General features: G+C 43.9%; 1 protein-coding gene across 2 annotated transcripts in view; it reads right to left on the minus strand.

The window, feature by feature from the left end:
- Positions 1–20,429, minus strand: part of exosc7 (exosome component 7) — a 177,987-nt gene that overhangs the window by 4,549 nt on the left and 153,009 nt on the right. Inside the window, exons 6-7 of one of the 2 annotated variants that reach the window (XM_059945704.1) lie at positions 14,943–15,066; positions 841–996 (exon numbers count right to left, since the gene is read on the minus strand). In XM_059945704.1, coding sequence (XP_059801687.1) covers positions 841–996; positions 14,943–15,066 — 280 coding nt within the window. The remainder of the gene's footprint in view (positions 1–840; positions 997–14,942; positions 15,067–20,429) is intronic. The other variant, XM_059945705.1, reaches the window with a different exon arrangement.

Raw genomic sequence — 20,429 nt, forward strand, 5'->3', positions numbered from 1 at the left:
CACATTGGAACAAACTTAGTTTTCAAAATTTGCAGGAAACCAGCTTTCAGCATTCAGGTCCTTTTGTATAAACAAAAGTGAAATGGAAGGAATGTTTTTGTCTATGCAAATAAATGACAAAACTGGGGATGCAATTTACACAAGTCCTTCAGAATTCTGAAGCCTTCACCTGTGAGGGAGTGACAACTTCTCCATTGTCAACACCTCAGATGTGTGCAAAGGCAGAACAATGTACTCAACATCCTCCCATACCTTTGAGCACCTCTATACAGCTGAAGACAAGACTACAGAGCACTGGGTTGGCAGCAAACACCCAAAGAGTAAATCAGATTAGATGTGTGTTTACATGCAGCAAGAGTACAGGAGGTTATTGCACTTAACGTACCAGACTGGAGTTAGAATAGGCACTCACATGTTTTAACTGCTTTTCTGATAGTGCTGGATAATTGTTGGAATGTGGTTTCACACTGTCAGTTTATGACATTGTCAACAAAGCTAGACTGGCATGGTGGAAGTTCATACCTGGGATTGAGTAAGGCCCGATTCATCTAAGCACTGGAAAATTAAGTGAGCTGATTCCATTATGTAGGGGCAGAAGAAAGTCTGTTCATTGATGTACCTAGTCAAAGCAGTCCAGCATATATTGATGGATCAAGCTGACTGACCTGCCCTTGGTGTCGGAAGCTACAAACATGTCAATTTGATGTACTATAAAGTTGTACAAAACAATTGCAAGTAATTTGTAAATTGGACTATAAAGATCAAATCAAAACTCAAAAGGTGCAAGGAAACATTGAGATGAACATTCAGTAACTAGTGCCTAAAATGACTTGATCATACCTCTATCATTTCAAACACACTTGCTGGATCCAAGCTGCCTCCTCCGATTTTCCTGAAGCAGGTGAGGGTTCCTTTGTTGGTGACAGACACCAACAAGCTAGCCATACAGCAAGTTTCCTCCTGTGATGTGGCATCTACCACATGCCTGTGACCAATCTGTGCAAGACAAGCAACATCAACAAAGTACAGTCACGTGACAAAGGTTAGGATTTGGGATTGAGGTACAGAAAAAATTTATTTACTCAAACAACTGTGAATCTTGAGAGTTTGCCATCCAAGTAAGGTCAAACTATTATTTTAACATATCAGTGTTAAGAAAGAGGATGTGCTGGAACTTGTGAAAAATTAATAGGTTAGGTAAAGTCCTGGGGCCGAACGGGATAATCGCCAAGTTACTATGGGAAGTGAGGGAAGAGATCACCTTTGTGTCCTCAGTGGCCACAGGAGTAGTACCAGAAGATTAGAGTGTGATAAAATGTTATTTCTTTGTACAAGAAATTGTAATAGGAATAACCATGCAAATTATAGACCAGTGAGTCTCACATCAGTGTGGGCAAATTACTGGAGAGGATTCTTAGACAGGAATTACAAGCATTTAGAGAAGCATAGTCTGATTAGGGCTAGTTAACAAGACTTTATGAGGGACAGGTCGTGCCTCATGAGCATGAATGGATTTTTTGAGGAAGTGAGAAATCATTTTGATGAAGGCAGATCAGCGGATGGGGTATACATAGCTTTTAGTAAGATATTTGACAAAGTTTCCCATGGTAGGCTCATTCAGAAAGGCAGGAGGCAGGGGACAGAGAGTGATAGTAGATGGAGTGCATACTCTCTGGAGATCAATGACCAGTGGTGATTCACAAGGATCTGTTCTGGGACCCCGTTCTTTGTTGTGAATTTTATAATTGACTTCGATGAGGAAGTGGAAGGTTGTCATACAATGGAACACTGATAGGATGCAAAGCTGAATTGAGAAATGGCAGATGGAGTTCAATTTGGAAAAGTGTGAAGTAATTCATTTTGGAAGACACAACACAGCCAGAATACAAGATTATTGGCAGGATTCTTAAAAGTGTGAAGGAACAGAGGGATCTTGGAGTTCATGTCCAGAGATCCTTCAACTTTGCAACACCAGTTGATAAGGTGGTTAAGAAGACATACAGTGTGTTGGCCTTCATTAATTGGGGGATTGAGGTCAAGAGCCATGAGGTTATATTAAAGCTGTGTAACTCTCTGGTTTGACCACACTTGGACTGCAAGACACAGGAGCAGATCCAGGCTATTTGGCCCATTGTGAATCTGCCACTCTATCATGGCTGATTTAATACCCCTCTAAACCCCATTCCAACCCTCTGACTGATGCCTTATCAGGCTTCAGCATTATATCCTCACTTTTATATCTTAGTCCACTTGAAATACAGAGCCATGCAAAAGTTTGGGCACCCCGGTCAAAATTTCTGTTACCATGAATAGCTAAGCGAGTAAAAGATGACCTGATTTCCAAAAGGCATAAAGTTAAAGATGACACATTTCTTTAATATTTTAAGCAAGATTACTTTTTTATTTCCATCTTTTACAGTTTCAAAATAACAACAAAGGAAAAGGGCCCGAAGCAAAAGTTTGGGCACCCAGCATGGTCAGTACTTAGTAACACCCCCTTTGGCAAGTATCACAGCTTGTAAATGCTCTCTGTAGCCAGCTAAGAGTCTTTCAGTTCTTGTTTGGGGGATTTTCACCCATTCTTCCTTGCAAAAGGCTTTTAGTTCTGTGAGATTCTTGGGCTGTCTTGAATGCACTGCTCTTTTGAGGTCAATCCACAGATTTTTGATGATGTTTAGGTCAGGGGACTGTGAGGGTCATGGCAAAACCTTCAGCCTGCATTTCTTGAGGTAGTCTATTGTGGATTTTGATGTGTTTAAGATCATTATTCTGTTATAGAAGCCATCCTCTTTTCATCTTCAGCTTTTTCTTCCCCCACAGACGGTGTGATGTTTGCTTCTAGAATTTGTTGGTATTTAATTGAATTCATTCTTCCTTTACCAGTGAAATGTTCCCCGTGCCACTGGCTGTAACACAACCCATGGTTAACAGTTGTAGAGGTGTTCTTTTCATGAAATTCTGCACCCTTTTTTCTCCAAACATACTTTTGCTCATTGCGGCCAAAAAGTTCTATTTTAACTTCATCAGTCCACAGGACTTGTTTCCAAACTGGATCAGGCTTGTTTAGATGTTTCTTTGCAAACTTCTGATGCTGAATTTTGTGATGAGGACGCAGAATTTTTCTTCTAATGATTCTTCTATGAAAGTCATATTTGTGCAGGTGTCGCTGCACAGTAGAACAGTGCACCACCACTCCAGAGTCTGCTAAATCTTCCTGAAGGTCTTTTTGTGCTGGTGTTGCTGCACAGTAGAACAGTGCACCACCACTCCAGAGTCTGCTAAATCTTCCTGAAGGTCTTTTTGTGCTGGTGTTGCTGCACAGTAGAACAGTGCACCACCACTCCAGAGTCTGCTAAATCTTCCTGAAGGTCCTTTTGCAGTCAAACAAGGGTTTTGATTTGCCTTTCTAGCAATCCTACAAACAGTTCTCTCGGAAAGTTTTCTTGGTCTTCCAGACCTCAACTTGACCTCCACCGTTCCTGTTAACTGCCATTTCTTAATAACATTAAGAACTGAGGAAACTGCTCCATGAAAACATTTTGCTATCTTCTTACAGCCTTCTGCTTTGTGGGCATCATTTATTTCAATTTTCAAAGTGCTAGGCAGCTGCTTAGAGGAGCCCATGCTACTACTGATTGTTGGGACAAGGTTTGAAGAGTCAGGGTATTTGTAAAGCTTTGAAATTTGCATCACCTGGCCTTTCCTAACGATGTCTGTGAACAAGCCATAGCCCTAACAAGCTAATTGTGGTCTGAGACCTTGGTAAAAGTTATCTGAGAGCTCAAATCTCTTTGGGTGCCCAAAATTTTGCATGGTGCTCCTTTCCTTTTCTCCCCCACACTCTAAAATTGTACAAAACAAAAATGATACACTAATCTTGCTTAAAATGTTAAAAAGGTTTCATCTTTAACTTTATGACTTTTGGAGATCAGTTCATCTTCTACTCACTTAACTATTCACAGGAACAGAAATTTTAAACAGGGGTGCCCAAACTTTTGCATACCATTGTAAATGCTAAAATTGCAAACGACTCCCTAACTGCCAACTCAAATTGCATGAGGACTCCCAAGTCCCTTTGCACTTCTGATTTTTGAATTTTCTCCATTTAGAAAATAGTTTATGGCTTTATTCCTTCTACCAAACTGCAAGACCATACACTTCCCTGTTCTATATTCCATCTGTCATTTCTTTACCCATTCTCCTAAAGTGTCTATGTCCATCTACAGACTCCCTGCTTCCTCAATACTACCTATTTTTCTATCATCCTCAAACTTCGCCACAATTTCTGTCATCCAAATCACTGACATAAAACATGAAAAGAACCAGTCCTAACACCTTGTCAAAAGTCGCTTGAAAATCCAAGTAAATAACATTCACTGACTCTCCTTTGTCGATCCTGCCCGTTATTTCCTCAAAGAATTTCAACAGATTTGTCAGGCAAGATTTCCCCTAAAGAAAACGATGCTGACTTTGGTCTATTTTATTAATTGTCTCCAAGTACCCCAAAAGCTCATCGTTAATAATGGATTCCAACATCATGAAATCAGGCTAACTAGCCTGTAATTTTCTCCCTTTTGCCTCCCTCCTTTCTTAATGAATCGAGTGATATTATCAATTTTTCAGTCCTCCGGAAACATTCCAGAATTTTAATCAATTCTTGAGAAATCACTACTAATGCCACACAGTCTCTTCAGCTATATCTTTCTGAGCCCTGGGTTGTTGTCCATCTGGTCCAAATGACTTATTTACTCACAGACCTTTCAGCTTCCTAAGTACCTTTTCCTTAGTAATGGAAATTACTCTCATTTCTATCTAACAACTCTCTTGCATTTCTAGCAAAATGCTGGCATCTTCCACAGTGAAGACAAATGCAAAATACTCAAGTTTGTCCACCATATGTTTGTTCCCATTACTTCTCCAGCATTATTTCCCAGCGGTCAGATATCTACTCTCACCTGTCTCTTGCGCTTAATATTGGCTAGCTTACTTTCATACTACATCTTTTCTCACCTTTTTGTTATTTTATTTGCCTTCTGTTGTTTTTTAACTGCTTCCCAATCTTCAAGTCCCCACTAATTTTTGTCCCATTATATGTACACTGTTGCTTTTATGCTGTATTTGACTTCCCTGGTCAGTCAGTTGCCTTTTGCCTCTCCCTCTCAAACTGAACAGTGAATCATATCACATGCCTCCTAAGGGTTCCTTTAACATAAGCTCCCTAATCAAATCAGGTTAATTACACAGCACCCAGTCCAGTATTAGCTTTTCACTAGAGGGCTCAGCCACAAGCAGATCTAAAAACTGTCTCATAGGCATTTTACAAAATCCTAAGAAAAGGAATATTGAAATCCCCATAACTATTGTAACATTATCCTTTACATGTGTTTTCACATTTGTACCCCAAATTTGTTCAGTTCTGTTCACCTCATTATAGAAAAGATGTGGAAGCTTTCGAGAGTGAAGAGGAGAATGACAAGGACTATGTCTGGACTAGAAAACATGTCTTATAAGGATAATACTTTTCTATTTGAAAAGGATGAAAGGTGATCTAATAAAAGAGTTCAAAGATGATAAGAGGCATAGATTGAGTGGACAGCTGGAGACATTTTTTCAGCGTGAACTCAAGGGTGCATAACTTTAAGGTATCAGAAGGGATGTCAAAGAAGCAGGATTTTTTTTAATAACAGAGTGCTTGTTGTGTGGAACACACTGCCAGGGGTAGAGGTAGTGCTAGATACATTAGAAACATTTGAGAGACTCTTAAGATAGGCACATGGATTAAAGAAAATCGGAGGGTTCTGTGGGCGGGAAATGTTAGATTGATCTTGAAGTAGGTTAAAAAGTCAGCACAACATCATGAACTTAAGGATCTCTACTGCGCTGTACCGATTTTAAGTTCTATTTATCGACTACAGCTCAGTCTCCAATGTGTAATTCCACAGCTCCATACTCCTGGACCTGGAAGTCAAATATTCAATACTCCATACTCCTAGACCTGGAACTCGCACCTCTCACTGCAGCTGAACCTTTGGCTTTCTGACTAAAAGACCATACTCATTAGGGATAGGCAGCAATACCAGCACCACGATTACTGATGTCCCAGAAAGTTACAAGCTCAGTCCCTACTTTACTCCGTATACACTGACAACTGCGTGGTTGGATTCTACTCTAACTCCATCAACAAATTTTCAGATCACAGAGTGCCAATTCTCAAATAACGATGAGTCGGAGAACAGGAAGGAATTAGAAAACCCAGTGACATGTTGTCATAACAAACAAAAGCTTAACGTCAGCAAAACAAGAACCGGTCATTGCCAAGGGAGAGAGAACAAGAGGCAATACACACAGTTCTGTTTACATCAATGGTGCTAAGGCATAGATAACTAAGAAAGATAGTTAAAGGCACCGGTGTGCTATGTATACACCATGGCAAGAAGCACACCAGTGCCTCTTACTTCCTCAGCAGTCTAAATAAATTTGGCATGCTCCCACCAACCCACACCAACTTTTAGTGATACTCCAGAAGAAAATATCATGTCTGGATGGGTAAGTCGAAGGAACACATACCAAACTTCCTAGAGGGATCAGAAGTGGAGAGAGTGAGCAGTTTCAAGTTCCTGGGTGTCAAGATCTCTGAGGATTTAACCTGGTCCCAACATATCGATACAGTTATAAAGGAGGTATGTCAACAAATACACTTAAAAACTTCTACAGATGTACTGTGGAGAGCATTCTGACAGGCTGAATCAGTCTGGTATGGGGAGGGAGGGGTGCTACTGCACAGGACCGAAGGAAGGGCTGTAAACTAAGTCGGCTCCATCTTCAGTACTAGCCTACAAAGTACCCAGGACATCTTCAAGGAGCGGTGTCTTAGTGAGGCAGCATCCATTATCAAGGACCTCCAGCAGCCAGGGCATGCCCTTTTCTCACTGTTACACATTCTGTAGGAATCAGAATCAGATTTATTATCAGCGGCATGTGACGTGAAATTTGTTAACTTAAGAGCCTAAAGGAACACACTCAGCGATTCAGGAATAGCTTCTTCCCCTCTGCCATTTGATTCCTAAATGGACATTGAACCCTTGGACATTACCTCACTTTAAAAAAATATATAGTATTTCTGTTTTTTTTAAACATGATTTAAAATCTATTCAATATATGTATACTATAATTAATTTACTTAATTATTATTATTTTATTTTGTGTTTTCTTTCCTTGATTATTATGTATTGCATTGAACTGCTGCTGCTAATTTAACAGATTTCACGTCACATGCTGGTGATGATAAGCCTGATTCTGATTCATGTGCCAACTGCTCTGTCTGAGAATGCAAAATATTGCCAGGAGTTGTGGATGTAGCTCAACACATCACAGAAACCAGCCACTCCTCCTTCTCACTGAGCAGAGAATGTCAACATAATCAAGACCCTTCTCATTCTAAATGCTTTCATCCCTTCCCTCCCATTGAGCAGAAGATCAAAAAGCCTGAAAGTTTGTACCACCAGGCTCAAGGTTACTTACTTACTTTGACTAGGCTTGCACTTTATTGTCTGACTGCACTTTCAATGTAACTTGACTTGAATTGAATTGACTTTATTTCTTACATCCTTCACATACATCAGTAAAATTTTTTATGTTACGTCTCCATCTGAATGTGCAATGTACAAATTACAATAAATTGTAATAAATAGTATAAAGATATACACAACAGAACAGTCAATATAGCTTAGAAATACAATTGTGAATTAACCTGGTGGAAGAAGCTGTCCTGGAGCCTGTTGGTCATGGCACTATATTTTGAATTCTATTATTGCTTTCACATACTACTGTAATGAAATGACCTGCATGAATGAGATGCAAAACAGCATATATGACCATAAGACATTGGAACAGAATTAGGCCCATCAACTCTGCTCAGCCATTTAGTCATGTCTGATCAATTCCCTCAACCCCATATGTCTATGTTCCAAGCCTACACTGGTGACTGCCCCACACTTTTTCTACGCTACATCAACTACTGTGTCGGTGCTGCTTCCTGCACTCGTCAACTTCATCCACTTTACCTCCAACTTCAACCCTGCCCTCAAATTCACCTGGTCTATTTCCAACACCTCCCTTCTCTATCTCAATCTCACTGCCTCTATCTCTGGAGACAGCTTATCCACCTGTGTCTATGACAAAACCCTGGTCTCTCACAGCCACCTAAACAACACCTTGTCCCACCACACTACTTATAAAAATAGCATCCCCTTTTCTCAATTCCTCCGTCTCTGCTACATCTGCTCTCAGGATGAAGCTTCTCCTTCATTCTAGAATGAAGGAGATGTCCTCCTTTTTCAAAGAAAGGGGCTTCAAAGAAAGACATGTGTTTGGATGCTGTTCATAGACTTCAGTTCAGCATTCAACACAATCATCCCTCAGAAACTGATTGGAAAGCTGAGCCTACTGGGCCTGAACACCTCCCTCTGCAACTGGATCCTAGACTTCCTGACTGGGAGACTTCAGTCAGTCCAGATCAGGAGCAGCATCTCCAACACCACCACATTGAGCGCGGGGCCCCCCAGATCTGTGTGCTCAGTCCACTGCTGTTCACTCTGCTGACCCATGACTGTGCTGCAACACACAGCTCGAACCACATCATCAAGCTCGCCGATGACATGACCGTGGTGGGTCTCATCAGCAAGAATGACGAGTCAGCTTACAGAGAGGAGGTGCAGCGGCTAACGGACTGATGCAGAGCCAACAACCTGTTTCTTAATGTGAACAAAACAAAAGAGATGGTTGTTGACTTCAGGAGACCACTCCCAGTTGAACATCGACGACTCCTTGGTAGAGATCGTAAACAGCAGCAAATTTCTTAGTGTTCACCTGATGGAGAATCTCACCCGGTCCCTCAACACCAGCTCCATAGCAAAGAAAGCCCAGCAGCATCTCTACTTTTTGCGAAGGCTGAGGAAAGTCCATCTCTCACCCCCCCATCCTCAACACATTCTACAGGGGTTGTATTGAGAGCATCCTGAGCAACTGCATCACTGCCTGGTTAGGAAATTGCAAGACCCTGCAACGGATAGTGAGTTCAGCTGAGAAGATAATTGGAGTCTCTCTTCCTGCCATCACGGACATTTACACTACTCGCTGCATCTGCAAAGGAAACAGCATTATGAAGGACCCCATGCACCCCTCATACAATCTCTTCTCCCTCTTGCCGTCTGGGAAAAGGCTCCAAAGCATTCGGGCTCTCACGACCAGACTATATAACAGTTTCTTCCCTTAAGCTATCAGACTCCTCAATACCCAAAGCCTGGACTGACACCTTGCCCCACTGTCCTGTTTATTATTTATTGTAATGCCGGTACTGTTTCTGTGCACTTTATGCAGTCCAGTGTAGGTCTGTAGTCTAGTGTAGCTTTCTCTGTTTTTTTTTATTACGTAGTTCAGTCTAGTTTTTTTGTAGATGTAACACCATGGTCCTGAAAAACGTTGTCTCATTTTTACTATGCACTGTACCAGCAGTTATGGTCGAAATGACAATAAAAGTTGACTTGACTTGACTTCCCTTCCTCCACCATTAACACTGCCCTCAACCGCACCTCTTCCATTTCACGCACATCTGCTCTTACCTCATCATCGAGCCACCCCACCAGGGATAGGGTTCCTCTTGTCCACACCTACCACCCTACCAGTCTCTGTGTCCAGCACATAATTAATTCTCTGAAACTTCTGCCACCAAGCACATATTTCCCTCCCCTCCCCTGCCCCACTTTCTGCCGGGATCACTGCCTATGTGACTTCCTTGTCCATTCGTCCCTTCCCACTGATCTCCCTCCTGACACTTATCCCTGCAAGTGGAACAAGTGCTACACCTGCCCCTACACCTCTTCCCTCACTATCATTCAGGGCCCTGAAAAGTCCTTCCAGGTGAGATGACACTTCACCTGCGAGTCCATTGGGATTAGTTACTATGTTCAGTGTTCAGTGTGGCCTCCTGTATGTTGGTGAGACCCGATGTAGACTGGGAGACCGCTTTGCCTAGTATCTACGATCTGTCCACCAGAACAAACAGGATCTCTCAGTGGCCACCCATTTTAATTCCACTTCCCATTCCGATATGTCCATCCATGGCCTGCTCCACTGTTGTGATGAAGCCACAATGAGGTTGGAGGAATAACACCTTGTATTCCATTTGGGTAGCCTCCCCCATTCTGATGGCATGATCATTGATTTTTCAAACATCCCATAATTCCCCACAGCCAGACCCCGTTTTCCTCTCTCACTTCATCTCCTTCCCTGCCCATTCACCTCCCTCTGTTTCTCCTCCCCCCCCCCCTTTTTCTTTCTTTCATGGGCTTCTGTCTCTTTCACCAATCAACTTCACAGCCTTTACTTCAACCCTCCCCCTCCAGGTTTCACCCATCACCTGGTGGTTCTCTCTCCTCTCCCCCCACTTTTTAAATCTACTCCTCAGTCTTTTTCCTCCAGTCCTGCTGAAAGATGTCAGCCCAAAACCTCGACTGCACTTTTGTCCATAGATGCTGCCTGGCCTGCTGAGTTCACCAGCATTGTGTTGGTTGCTTTAAATACGCTCAAATGACCTGGCTCCACAGCCATCTGTATTAACAAATTCCACAGATTAACCACCCCCTGGTAAATAAATTCTTCCTCATCTCCATTATAAATGGATGCTCCTTTATTCTGAGGTTGTGCCCTCTGCTCCTAAACCCCCCCAATAAGAAACAGCCTCTCCATATCTACTCTAACAAGATCTTTCAAAATTCAACAGATTTCAATGAGATTTTCCCCTTCATTTTGCCAAATTCCAATAAGTACATGCCTAAAGTCACCAAATGCTCCTCATATGTTAAGTCTTATAATTCCAGAACTATTTTCATGAACCTCCTCCGAACCTTCTCCAGTGTCAGCACACCCTTTCTTAGCTAAGGGGCCCAAAATTGCTCACCAGAGCCTTATAAAGCTTCAGCATTACATCCTTGGTTTTATATTCTCGTCTTGAAATGAATGCTAACATTGCATTTGCCTTCCTCACCAACGACTCAAACTGCAAGTAAACCTTTAGGACATCCTGCGTAAGGACTCCCAAGTCCCTTTGCGCCTCAGGTTTTAAAATTTTCTCTATGCTTTTATTCCTTCCACCATAGCACACGGCCATACACTTCCCAATACTGTATTCCATCTGCCACTTCTTTGCCCAATCCCCTAACTTATTTCAGTCCTTCTACAGCCACCCTGCCCCCTCAACACTACCTGCCCCTCCACCTATCTTTGTATCATCCACAAAGTCATCAATTCCATCATCCAAATCATTGAAATGCAAGAAGTCCCAATACACCACAAATCACCAACAGCCAATCAGAAAACGTTCCCTTTATACACACCACCCTTTGCCTCCTGCTCTATCCATTCGAGTATCTTTCCTATAATACCATGGCTATTACTTTGCTAAGCAGCCTCATGTGTGGCCTTTTGAAACTCCAAGTATACAATATCCACCAATTCTCCTTTCTCTATTGTGCTTATTATTTCCTCAAAGAATTCAAACAGATTTGTCAGGCAAGATTTTCCCTTAAGAAACCATGTGAACTTTGACCCATTTTATCATGCCTCCAAGTACCCCGAAACCTTATGCTTAACAACGGATTCCAACATCATCCCAACCACTGGGTCAGACTAATTAGCCTATAATTTCCTTTCTTTTGCCTCCCTTCCTTTTTGAAGGGTTAAATGACATTTGTAATTTTTCAGCCCTCGAGGACCATGCCAGAATCTCGTGATTCTTGAAAGATCATTACTAATGCCTGCACAATCTCTTTCAGAACACTGGGGTGTAGTCCATAGGGTGCAGATGACTTTCCTACCTTCAGGTCTTCTCCATTCCCAAGTGTCTTCTCCCTAGTAAAAGCAACTGTGCCTACACCTTTTCCTTCACCTTCACTCAGAGACCTAAGCAGCCCTTCCAGGTGAGACAGACATTCGCGTGCACCTTCTGCAACCTTGTCCATTGAATTCTGTGCTCCTGATGTGGCATCCTCTACCTTGGTGAGACATCTGTATGGCTGGTTGGAACTCCCAGTTGCCAGGTATTTCAATTTCCATCCCCATTTTCACACGAACCTGTTTGTCCTCGGTCTTCCCTATCCTAGGGTAAGGCCAAATGCAATTGACAGGAACAATACTTCATATTCTGCCTTAATATGAACATTGGGTTGTAAACTACCCAGCCAGAATGAGCCACTACCCTAACTCTACCTGGTATCATCCAGCTTTCATTCACATACTTAACACACTGCATTTGCTAAACCTGTCATCACTGCACATTTTCTATTTGCCCATGATTACTCGCTTATCTTCACTCACCACCTGATCAGAATCCAAAATTTACATCCCCTTTGAGTCTGCACCTACCACCCCCGCCCCCCGTTGCTATCTTTACCCTTCACTCCCCCAAGGCGCCATCTGCCAATCAACACCTCCATCGCCTGCCAGCTCCTACATTGCCCCTCCTGTGCACCCCTTTATACTGACCATCTCCACTTCACATTGTCCAGATGAAGGGTCTCAACCACAACAACAACCACCCCTTTCCTTCCACAATTACTATCTGGCCCATTGAGTTCCTCCTCCAGCAGTTTATTTGCTAATAGAAGATAGAAAATAACAGCACATTACAGGCTTTCAGCCCACAATATTGTGCCGACTATGTAACCCACTCTAGAGACTGCCTAGAATTTCCCTAGCGCATAGCCCTCCATTTTTCTAAGCTCCCTGTTCCTATCTAAGAGGCTCTTTAAAGAGCCTAATGTATTCACTTCCACCACCACTGCTGGATTCCACGCACCCACCACTCTGCGTGAAAAACTTACCCCGACATCCCCTCTCTACCTATTTCCAAGCACCTTAAAACTGTGCCCCCTCGTGTTAGCTATTTCAGCCCTGGAAAAAAGCTTTTGGCAATACACACGATCAATGCCCCTTATCATATATACCTCTATCAGGTCACTTCTCATCCTCCATTGCCCAAAGGATAAAAGGTCAAGTTCACTCAATCTGTTTTCATAAGGTATGCCCTCCAATCCAGGCAACATCCTTGTAAATCTCCTCTCCGCTTGGTCTATAGTATCCACATCCTTCCTCCAATCAGGTGACATGAACTGAACACAGTACTGTAACATAACTTCACGGCACTTGAACTCAATCCCACAGATGATGAATGCCAACATACCATATGCTTTCTTAATAACACTGTCAACCTACGCAGCAGCTTTGAGTGTCCAAGATCCCTCAGATCCTCCACACTGCCAAGAGTCTTAACATTTATATTATATTCTGTCTTCAAATTGGACCTACCAAAATGAACCACTTCACATTTATCTGGGTTGAACTCCATCTGCCACTTCTCAGCCCAGTTTTTCATCCTATCAACATCTCACCGTAACCTCTGACAGCCCTCCACACTATCCACAACACCTCCAACCTTTGTGTCATCAGCAAACTTACGAACCCATCCTTCTACTTCTTCATCCAGGTCATTTATAAAAATCACAAAGAGGAGGGTTCCCAGAACAGATCCCTGAGGCACACCACTGGTCACCGACCTCCATGCAGAATATGACCCATCTACAACCACTCCTTGCCTTCTGTGGACAAGCCAGTTCTGGATCCACAAAGCAAGGTCTCCATGGATCCCGTGCCTCCTTACTTTCTGAAGGAGTCTTGCAAGGGGAACCTTATCAAATGCCTTGCTGAAATCCATATACACTGCATCCACTGCTCTACATTCAATGTGTTTTTTACTTCCTCAAAAAATTCAGTCAAGCTTATAAGGCATGACCTACCCTTGAAAAAGCCATGTTGACTACCCCTAATCAAATTATGTCTCTTCAAGTGCTCATAAATCCTACCTCTCAGACCTTCAAATTGCCTACCACTGAAGTCAGACTCACTGGTCTGTAACTTCCTGGGTTCTTCTACTCCCTTTTCATGAATAAGGCAACAATGTTTGCAACCTTCCAATCCTCAGGTACCTCTCCCATTCCTATCAATGACGTAAAGATCATGGCAAGAGGCTCAGCAATCTCCTCCCTTGCTCCCCTGGGGTATATCTCATCCAGTCCCGATGACTTATCTAACAATGCTTTTCAAAAGCTTCAGCACATCTTCTTTCTTAATGTCCATATACTCAAACATTTCAGCCAGCTGTAAACCATTCCCACAATTGCCAAGGTCTTTTTCCCTGGTGAATACTGAAGCACAGTATTCATTAAGTACCTCCGCTACCTCCTCCAACTCCATGCACGTTTCCACTATCGCACCTGATTGATCCTATTCTCACAGGCTCATCCTCTTGCTCTTCACATACTTCTAGAATGCCTCGGGGTTTTCCTTAATGCTGCTCATCAAAGCCTTCTCATTAGCCCTTTCTGCCTCCTTAATTCCATTCTTAAGCCCATTCTGAGCAACCTTGTAACTTTCTAGAGCTCTAACAGTACCTAGTTTCTTGAACTTTCTACATTCTTTGTACACCATGGTTCTTTAACTCTAGCATCCTTTCCCCTTAGCCCAATTAAATGTTTTCCCAAATTGTCTGCTCCTATCCCTCTCCAGTGCTATGGTGAAGGAGATTGAGTCGTGATCATTGTCTCCAAAATGCTCTCCCCCTGAGAGATCTGACACCTGACCAGGTTCATTTTCCAATCCTAGATCAAGTACAGCCTCTTCTCCAGTTGGCTTATCTACAGGTTGCGCTAGGAAACTTTCCTGAAGACTCCATCCCATCCAAACCCCTTGCACTAATCAATATCAGGCAAGTTAACTCTCCCATCAAAACAACCCTAATCTTAAACAAGATCCTTTGAACACTCAACAGCAACTGAACTCATCTTCAACAGATGGAATGCTGGTGCATACGTAGTGAACAGGTGACTTACTTTGCTTAAAGTGATGATACAAGGCACATTTTCCACATTAAGGCGAATACAATCATATGGATCATCCAACAGCTCAATTTCCTTAGAACCTTCATCATTCTCCAGCACTTTGACCTTTGGAATTCTTGGATAGAAGAAACAGACAAAAAGCAAAATAGCCAGGAGATTAGCCATATCCTTTCAGTCAACTTATTGTAGAGAGGTAACATCAAACTATAATTTGTGCAAACACAATAGCTCTTACATATTGATTTTCTCAAGATCAAAGGGAATGTAACTTATAAAGTTAAGCTCAGATACAACTAACACACACAAAATGCTGGTGGAACGCAGCAGGCCAGGCAGCATCTATAGGAAGAAGCGCTGTCAACGTTTCGGGCTGAGACCCTTCGTCAGAACTAACTGAAAAAAAAGACAGTAAGAGATTTGAAAGTAGGAGGGGCAGAGGGAAATGCGAAATGATAGGAGAAGACCGGAGGGGGTGGGATGAAGCTAAGAGCTGGAAAGGCGATTGGCAAAAGTGATACAAGGCTGGAGAAGGGAAAGGATCATGGGACGGGAGGCCTCAGGAGAAAGAAAAGGGGAGGAGAGCACCAGAGGGAGATGGAGAACAGGCAATGAGCGATGGGCAGAGAGAGAAAAAAAGGAGGGGGAAGGAAAATAAATAAATCAGGGATGGGGTAAGAAGGGGAAGAGGGGCATCAAAGGAAGTTAGAGAAATCAGATACAACTACTAACTCAGGTGGTGAAATTGAAGAAAAGCAGATGAAACATCAAAGAATACAGTTCAAAGGTACAATTTAATGTCAGAGAAATAGAAACATAGAACCATAGAATACCTACAGCACAATACAGGCCCTTTGGCCCACGAAGTTGGCTGAACATGTCCTTACCTTAGAAAATGCCTCATCGCAAGACCTCACCAACAGGTACCAAGACCTCACCTGGCTGGCGGTGAGAGGGGCTCTCCCAGTCCGATCCCTCCTGCACGCCCAGACTGTCGTCTCCACACCCCTCTGCCCACGGGAGGACTGCAGTGAGGAGGATTCAGTGACCCACCTCTTTGCACACTGTGGGTTTGCGGAGAAGGTGTGGAGGAGGATGGAAGGGGCAGTGTCGAGGTTAATCCCCAGCAGCTGCGTAACAGAGGACTCTCTGATCTACGGGCTGTTCCTGGGGATGCACACCGAGACCAACATCCGGTGCTGCTGGCAGATCATCAACTCGGTCAAAGATGCTCTTTGGTCGGCCCAAAACTTGATGGTCTACCAGCACATGGAGATGTCCGTGGGGGAATGCTGCCGACTGGCACATTCTCAGCTGCAGGAGTACATGCTGAGGGACGCACTCAAACTTGGTGCAGCCACCGCAAGGGCTCGGTGGGGAAGGACCACTGTCTAGGGTTCTTCTCCCGCGGGAGTTGAGGGGTAGGGGGGCTGGGTGTATACCCCTAAACAAGTATATGTAAATATGGAATAACAGAGTGCCATGTGGGTGGCGAAAAGTGTGAAAATGTAAGACAGTAATGGAAACGATTGTAAAGAATTGAAAGTCATTGAATGGTTTATTGTATATAATTTTATTTTTGAATAAAGTCTATTTTGCTTAATTAAAAAAATCCCTGAAATGGAGACACTCCTTTCTCCCTTATTAGGTAGAGACGGTCTGTAATATGTCAGATGCCAGGTGAAAGATGTAGTCTCTGCTGTTGCCTTAGTCACGTTTGAGTGCTCGGTGGCAGGTGCTGATGCTTATTTTGCTGGTGGGGGGACGGGGGATTGTTGCTTGCTGCTGCTTAAGTGCAGGAGGGAGAGGAGCTGGGGGGGTGCTTTTGGGTTCTAATATTTAACTGTCGTCCATTATTTGGGGGCACTCCTCTGTTTTTGGGGCTGGTTGCAAAGAGAAAGCATTTTAGGATGTATAATGTATACAATTATCTGGCATTAAATGTACCTTTTAAACCTTTGAGATCCACACCTCAGAGATCTCGGACTTCACCCTGCTTTGTGTTACTGGATCCTGGACTTCCTGTCAGATCGTCAACAGGTGGTAAGAGTGGGCTCCCTCACCCCGCCCCTCTGACCCTCAACACAGGAGCGCCTCAAGGCTGTGTCTCTGTATACACATGACTATGTTGCCACCCACAGCTCCAATCTGCTAATTAAATTTGCTGACGACATGATACTGATTGGCCTAATTTCAAATAATAATGAGGCAGCCTACAGAGAAGAGGTATTCACCTTGACAGTGGTGTCAAGAAAACAACCTCTCCTCAATATCGCAAAAACAAAGGAGCTGGTTGTGGATCACAGGAGGGATGGAGATGGGAAGGAGCTGGTTGTGGATCACAGGAGGGGTGGAGACGGGAAGGAGCTGGTTGTGGATCACAGGAGGGATGGAGACGGGAAGGAGCTGGTTGTGGATCACAGGAGGGATGGAGACGGGAAGGAGCTGGTTGTGGATCACAGGAGGGATGGAGACGGGAAGGAGCTGGTTGTGGATCACAGGAGGGATGGAGACAGGAAGGAGCTGGTTGTGGATCACAGGAGGGATGGAGATGGGAAGGAGCTGGTTGTGGATCACAGGAGGGGTGGAGACGGGAAGGAGCTGGTTGTGGATCAAAGGAGGGATGGAGACGGGAAGGAGCTGGTTGTGGATCACAGGAGGGATGGAGATGGGAAGGAGCTGGTTGTGGATCACAGGAGGGATGGAGATGGGAAGGAGCTGGTTGTGGATCACAGGAGGGATGGAGATGGGAAGGAGCTGGTTGTGGATCACAGGAGGGGTGGAGACGGGAAGGAGCTGGTTGTGGATCACAGGAGGGATGGAGACGGGAAGGAGCTGGTTGTGGATCACAGGAGGGATGGAGACAGGAAGAAGCTGATTGTGGATCACAGGAGGGATGGAGACGGGAAGGAGCTGATTGTGGATCACAGAAGGAATGGAGACTAGCTGATGGGTTGGTGCAGGGGGCAGGGGTTTAGATCATTGTGATCTCTTCTGGGGAAGGTCTGACCTGTACAAAAAGGACGGGCTGCACCTGAACTGGAAAGGAACCAATATCCTGATGGGCAGGTTTGCTAGAGCTGTTGGGGAGGGTTTAAACTAGTTTGGCAAGGGGGTGGGAATCAGAATGTGTGTGCAGAGATTAGGGTAGAAGGACAAGTGCATGATACTACGTGTTCTGAGTTGGTGAGGAAGGACAGGCAGGGGACAAAACATAAATGTAGCCAGTTAGAGGGGTTGAAATGTATCTATTTTCATGCCAGGAATAAAGGGGTTGAACTTAAAGAATGGATCAGTACATGGAACCACGATGTTGTGGCCGTTACTGAAACTTGGCTGGAGGAAGGGCAGGATTGGCATGATTAGGAGTTTTAAAAGGAATAGGATGGGAAGTAGAAAAGGAGGGGTTGGGGGGGAAGCAGCATTACTGATCAGGGATAGTATCATGGCTACAGAAAGGGAGGACATCGAGTCAGTGTGGGTAGAAGTCAGAAATAGGAAGAGATCAATCACTGGGCTGGGAGTCCCCAATAGCCCTTCGGACACCGAGCAGATAAGCAGGCAGATTTTAGAACGGTGCAGGAAATACAGGGTAGTAGTTACGGGTGATTTTAACTTCCCTCATATTGACTGGCACCTCCTGAGTGCAAGGGGGATAGATGGGGCTGAATTTGTCAGGTGTCTTCAAGAAGGATTCCTGACACAGTATGTGGACCAGCCGACGAGAGGAGAGGCTATACTGGATCTAGTTCTGGGTAATGAACCTGGTCAGGTTGCAGACCTCTTGGTGGGGGAGCATTTTGGTGAGAGTGACCACAACTCCCTTAGTTTCAGCATAGCTATGGAAAGGGATAAAATCAGATGAAATGGTAAAGTGCTTAACTGGGGAAGGGCTAACTATGAAGGAATGTGGTGGGAACTAGCAAGAGTAAATTGGAAACAGATGTTCAAGGGTGAAAGCACAGAAGCAATGTGGGAGAAGTTTAGGGACCACTTGTACTGTGTTCAGGATAGGTTTGTCCCACTGAGACAAGGAAAAGTGGTAGATAAAGGGAACCATGGCTGATGAAACACATGAGGCAACTCGTCAAGAGGAAGGAGGAAGCATATATTAGATATAAGAAGCAGGAAGCAGGAGGGGCTCATGAGAAATATAGGGTAGCCAGGAAGGAGTTTAAGAAAGGAGAGCTTGAAGGGGGCATGAGAAGGCCTTGGCATTTTGGATTAAGGTGGCATTCTATTGGTATATGAAGAACAGAAGGATGACAAGAATGAAGGTGGGGCTGCAACATTTGCCTGGAGGCGGAGGAGGTTGGGGAGGTCTTAAATGAATACTTTGCTTCAGTATTCACAAATGAAGAGGACTTTGATCAGGGTGAGGTCAAAACAGAACAGGCCTGTGTGCTGGACAATGTGGGGATTAAGGAAGAAGTGTTGATCTTCTTAAAAGCATCAAGATTGATAAGTCTCCAGGGCTGGATGTGATATACCCCAGGTTGCTGTTTGAAGTGAGAGAAGAGATCACTAGAGCAGTAGCTATGATCTTTGAATCCTCTTTGGCTGCAGGGGAAGTTCCAGAGGATTGGAGAATGGCAAATGTAGTTCTTTTGTTTAAAAAAGGTAATAGGGAGAATCCTGGGAACTATAGACCAGTGAGTCTTACATCGGTGGTCTGCAATCTATTGGAAAGGATTCTGAAGGATAGGATCTATGAGCATTTGGAGACGTACAGTCTACTCAAGGATAGTCAACATGACCTTGTGAAGGGAAGGTTGTGCATCACAAGCCTAATTGAGTTTTTTGAAGAGATAATAAAATAAATTGATGAGGGGAGGGCGAAAGATGTGGTCTACATGGATTTTAGCAAGGCATTTGACAAGGTCCCCCACGAGAGACTCATCCAGAAAGCCATGAAGCATAGGATCTGTTTGGATAAAAAATTGGCTTACAAAGAAAGACTGTAGTAGTGGAAGGGAAGTATTCTGCCTGGAGGTCGGCGACCAGTGGAGTGCCGCAAGGATCTGTCCTGGGACCCCTGCTATTTGTGATTTTTATAAATGACCTGGATGTAGAGGCGGAAGGATGGGTGAGTAAGTTTGCGGATGACATGAAGATTGGAGGAGTTGTGGATGGAGCTGTAGATTGTTGAAGGTTAAAAGAGGATATAGACAGGATGCAGAGTTGGGCAGAAAAGTGGCAGATGGAGTTCAATCCAGATAAGTGTGGGGCGATGCATTTTGGAAGGACAAACCAGAATGCTGAGTATAGGGTTAATGGTCGGTTACTTAAGAGTATGGATGAACAGAGGGACCTTGGGGTTCAAATCCATACATCCCTCAAGGTCAATGCACAGGTTGATAGGATAGTTAAGAAGGCCTATGGGATGCTAGGCTTCATTAACAGAGGGATTGAGTTCCAGAGCAGAGAGGTTATGTTGCAACTCTACAAATCTCTGGTGAGACTGCACTCAGAGTATTGTGT

The sequence above is a fragment of the Hypanus sabinus genome, chromosome 20 (genome assembly GCF_030144855.1).
Source record: "Hypanus sabinus isolate sHypSab1 chromosome 20, sHypSab1.hap1, whole genome shotgun sequence".
Taxonomy (NCBI): domain Eukaryota; kingdom Metazoa; phylum Chordata; class Chondrichthyes; order Myliobatiformes; family Dasyatidae; genus Hypanus; species Hypanus sabinus.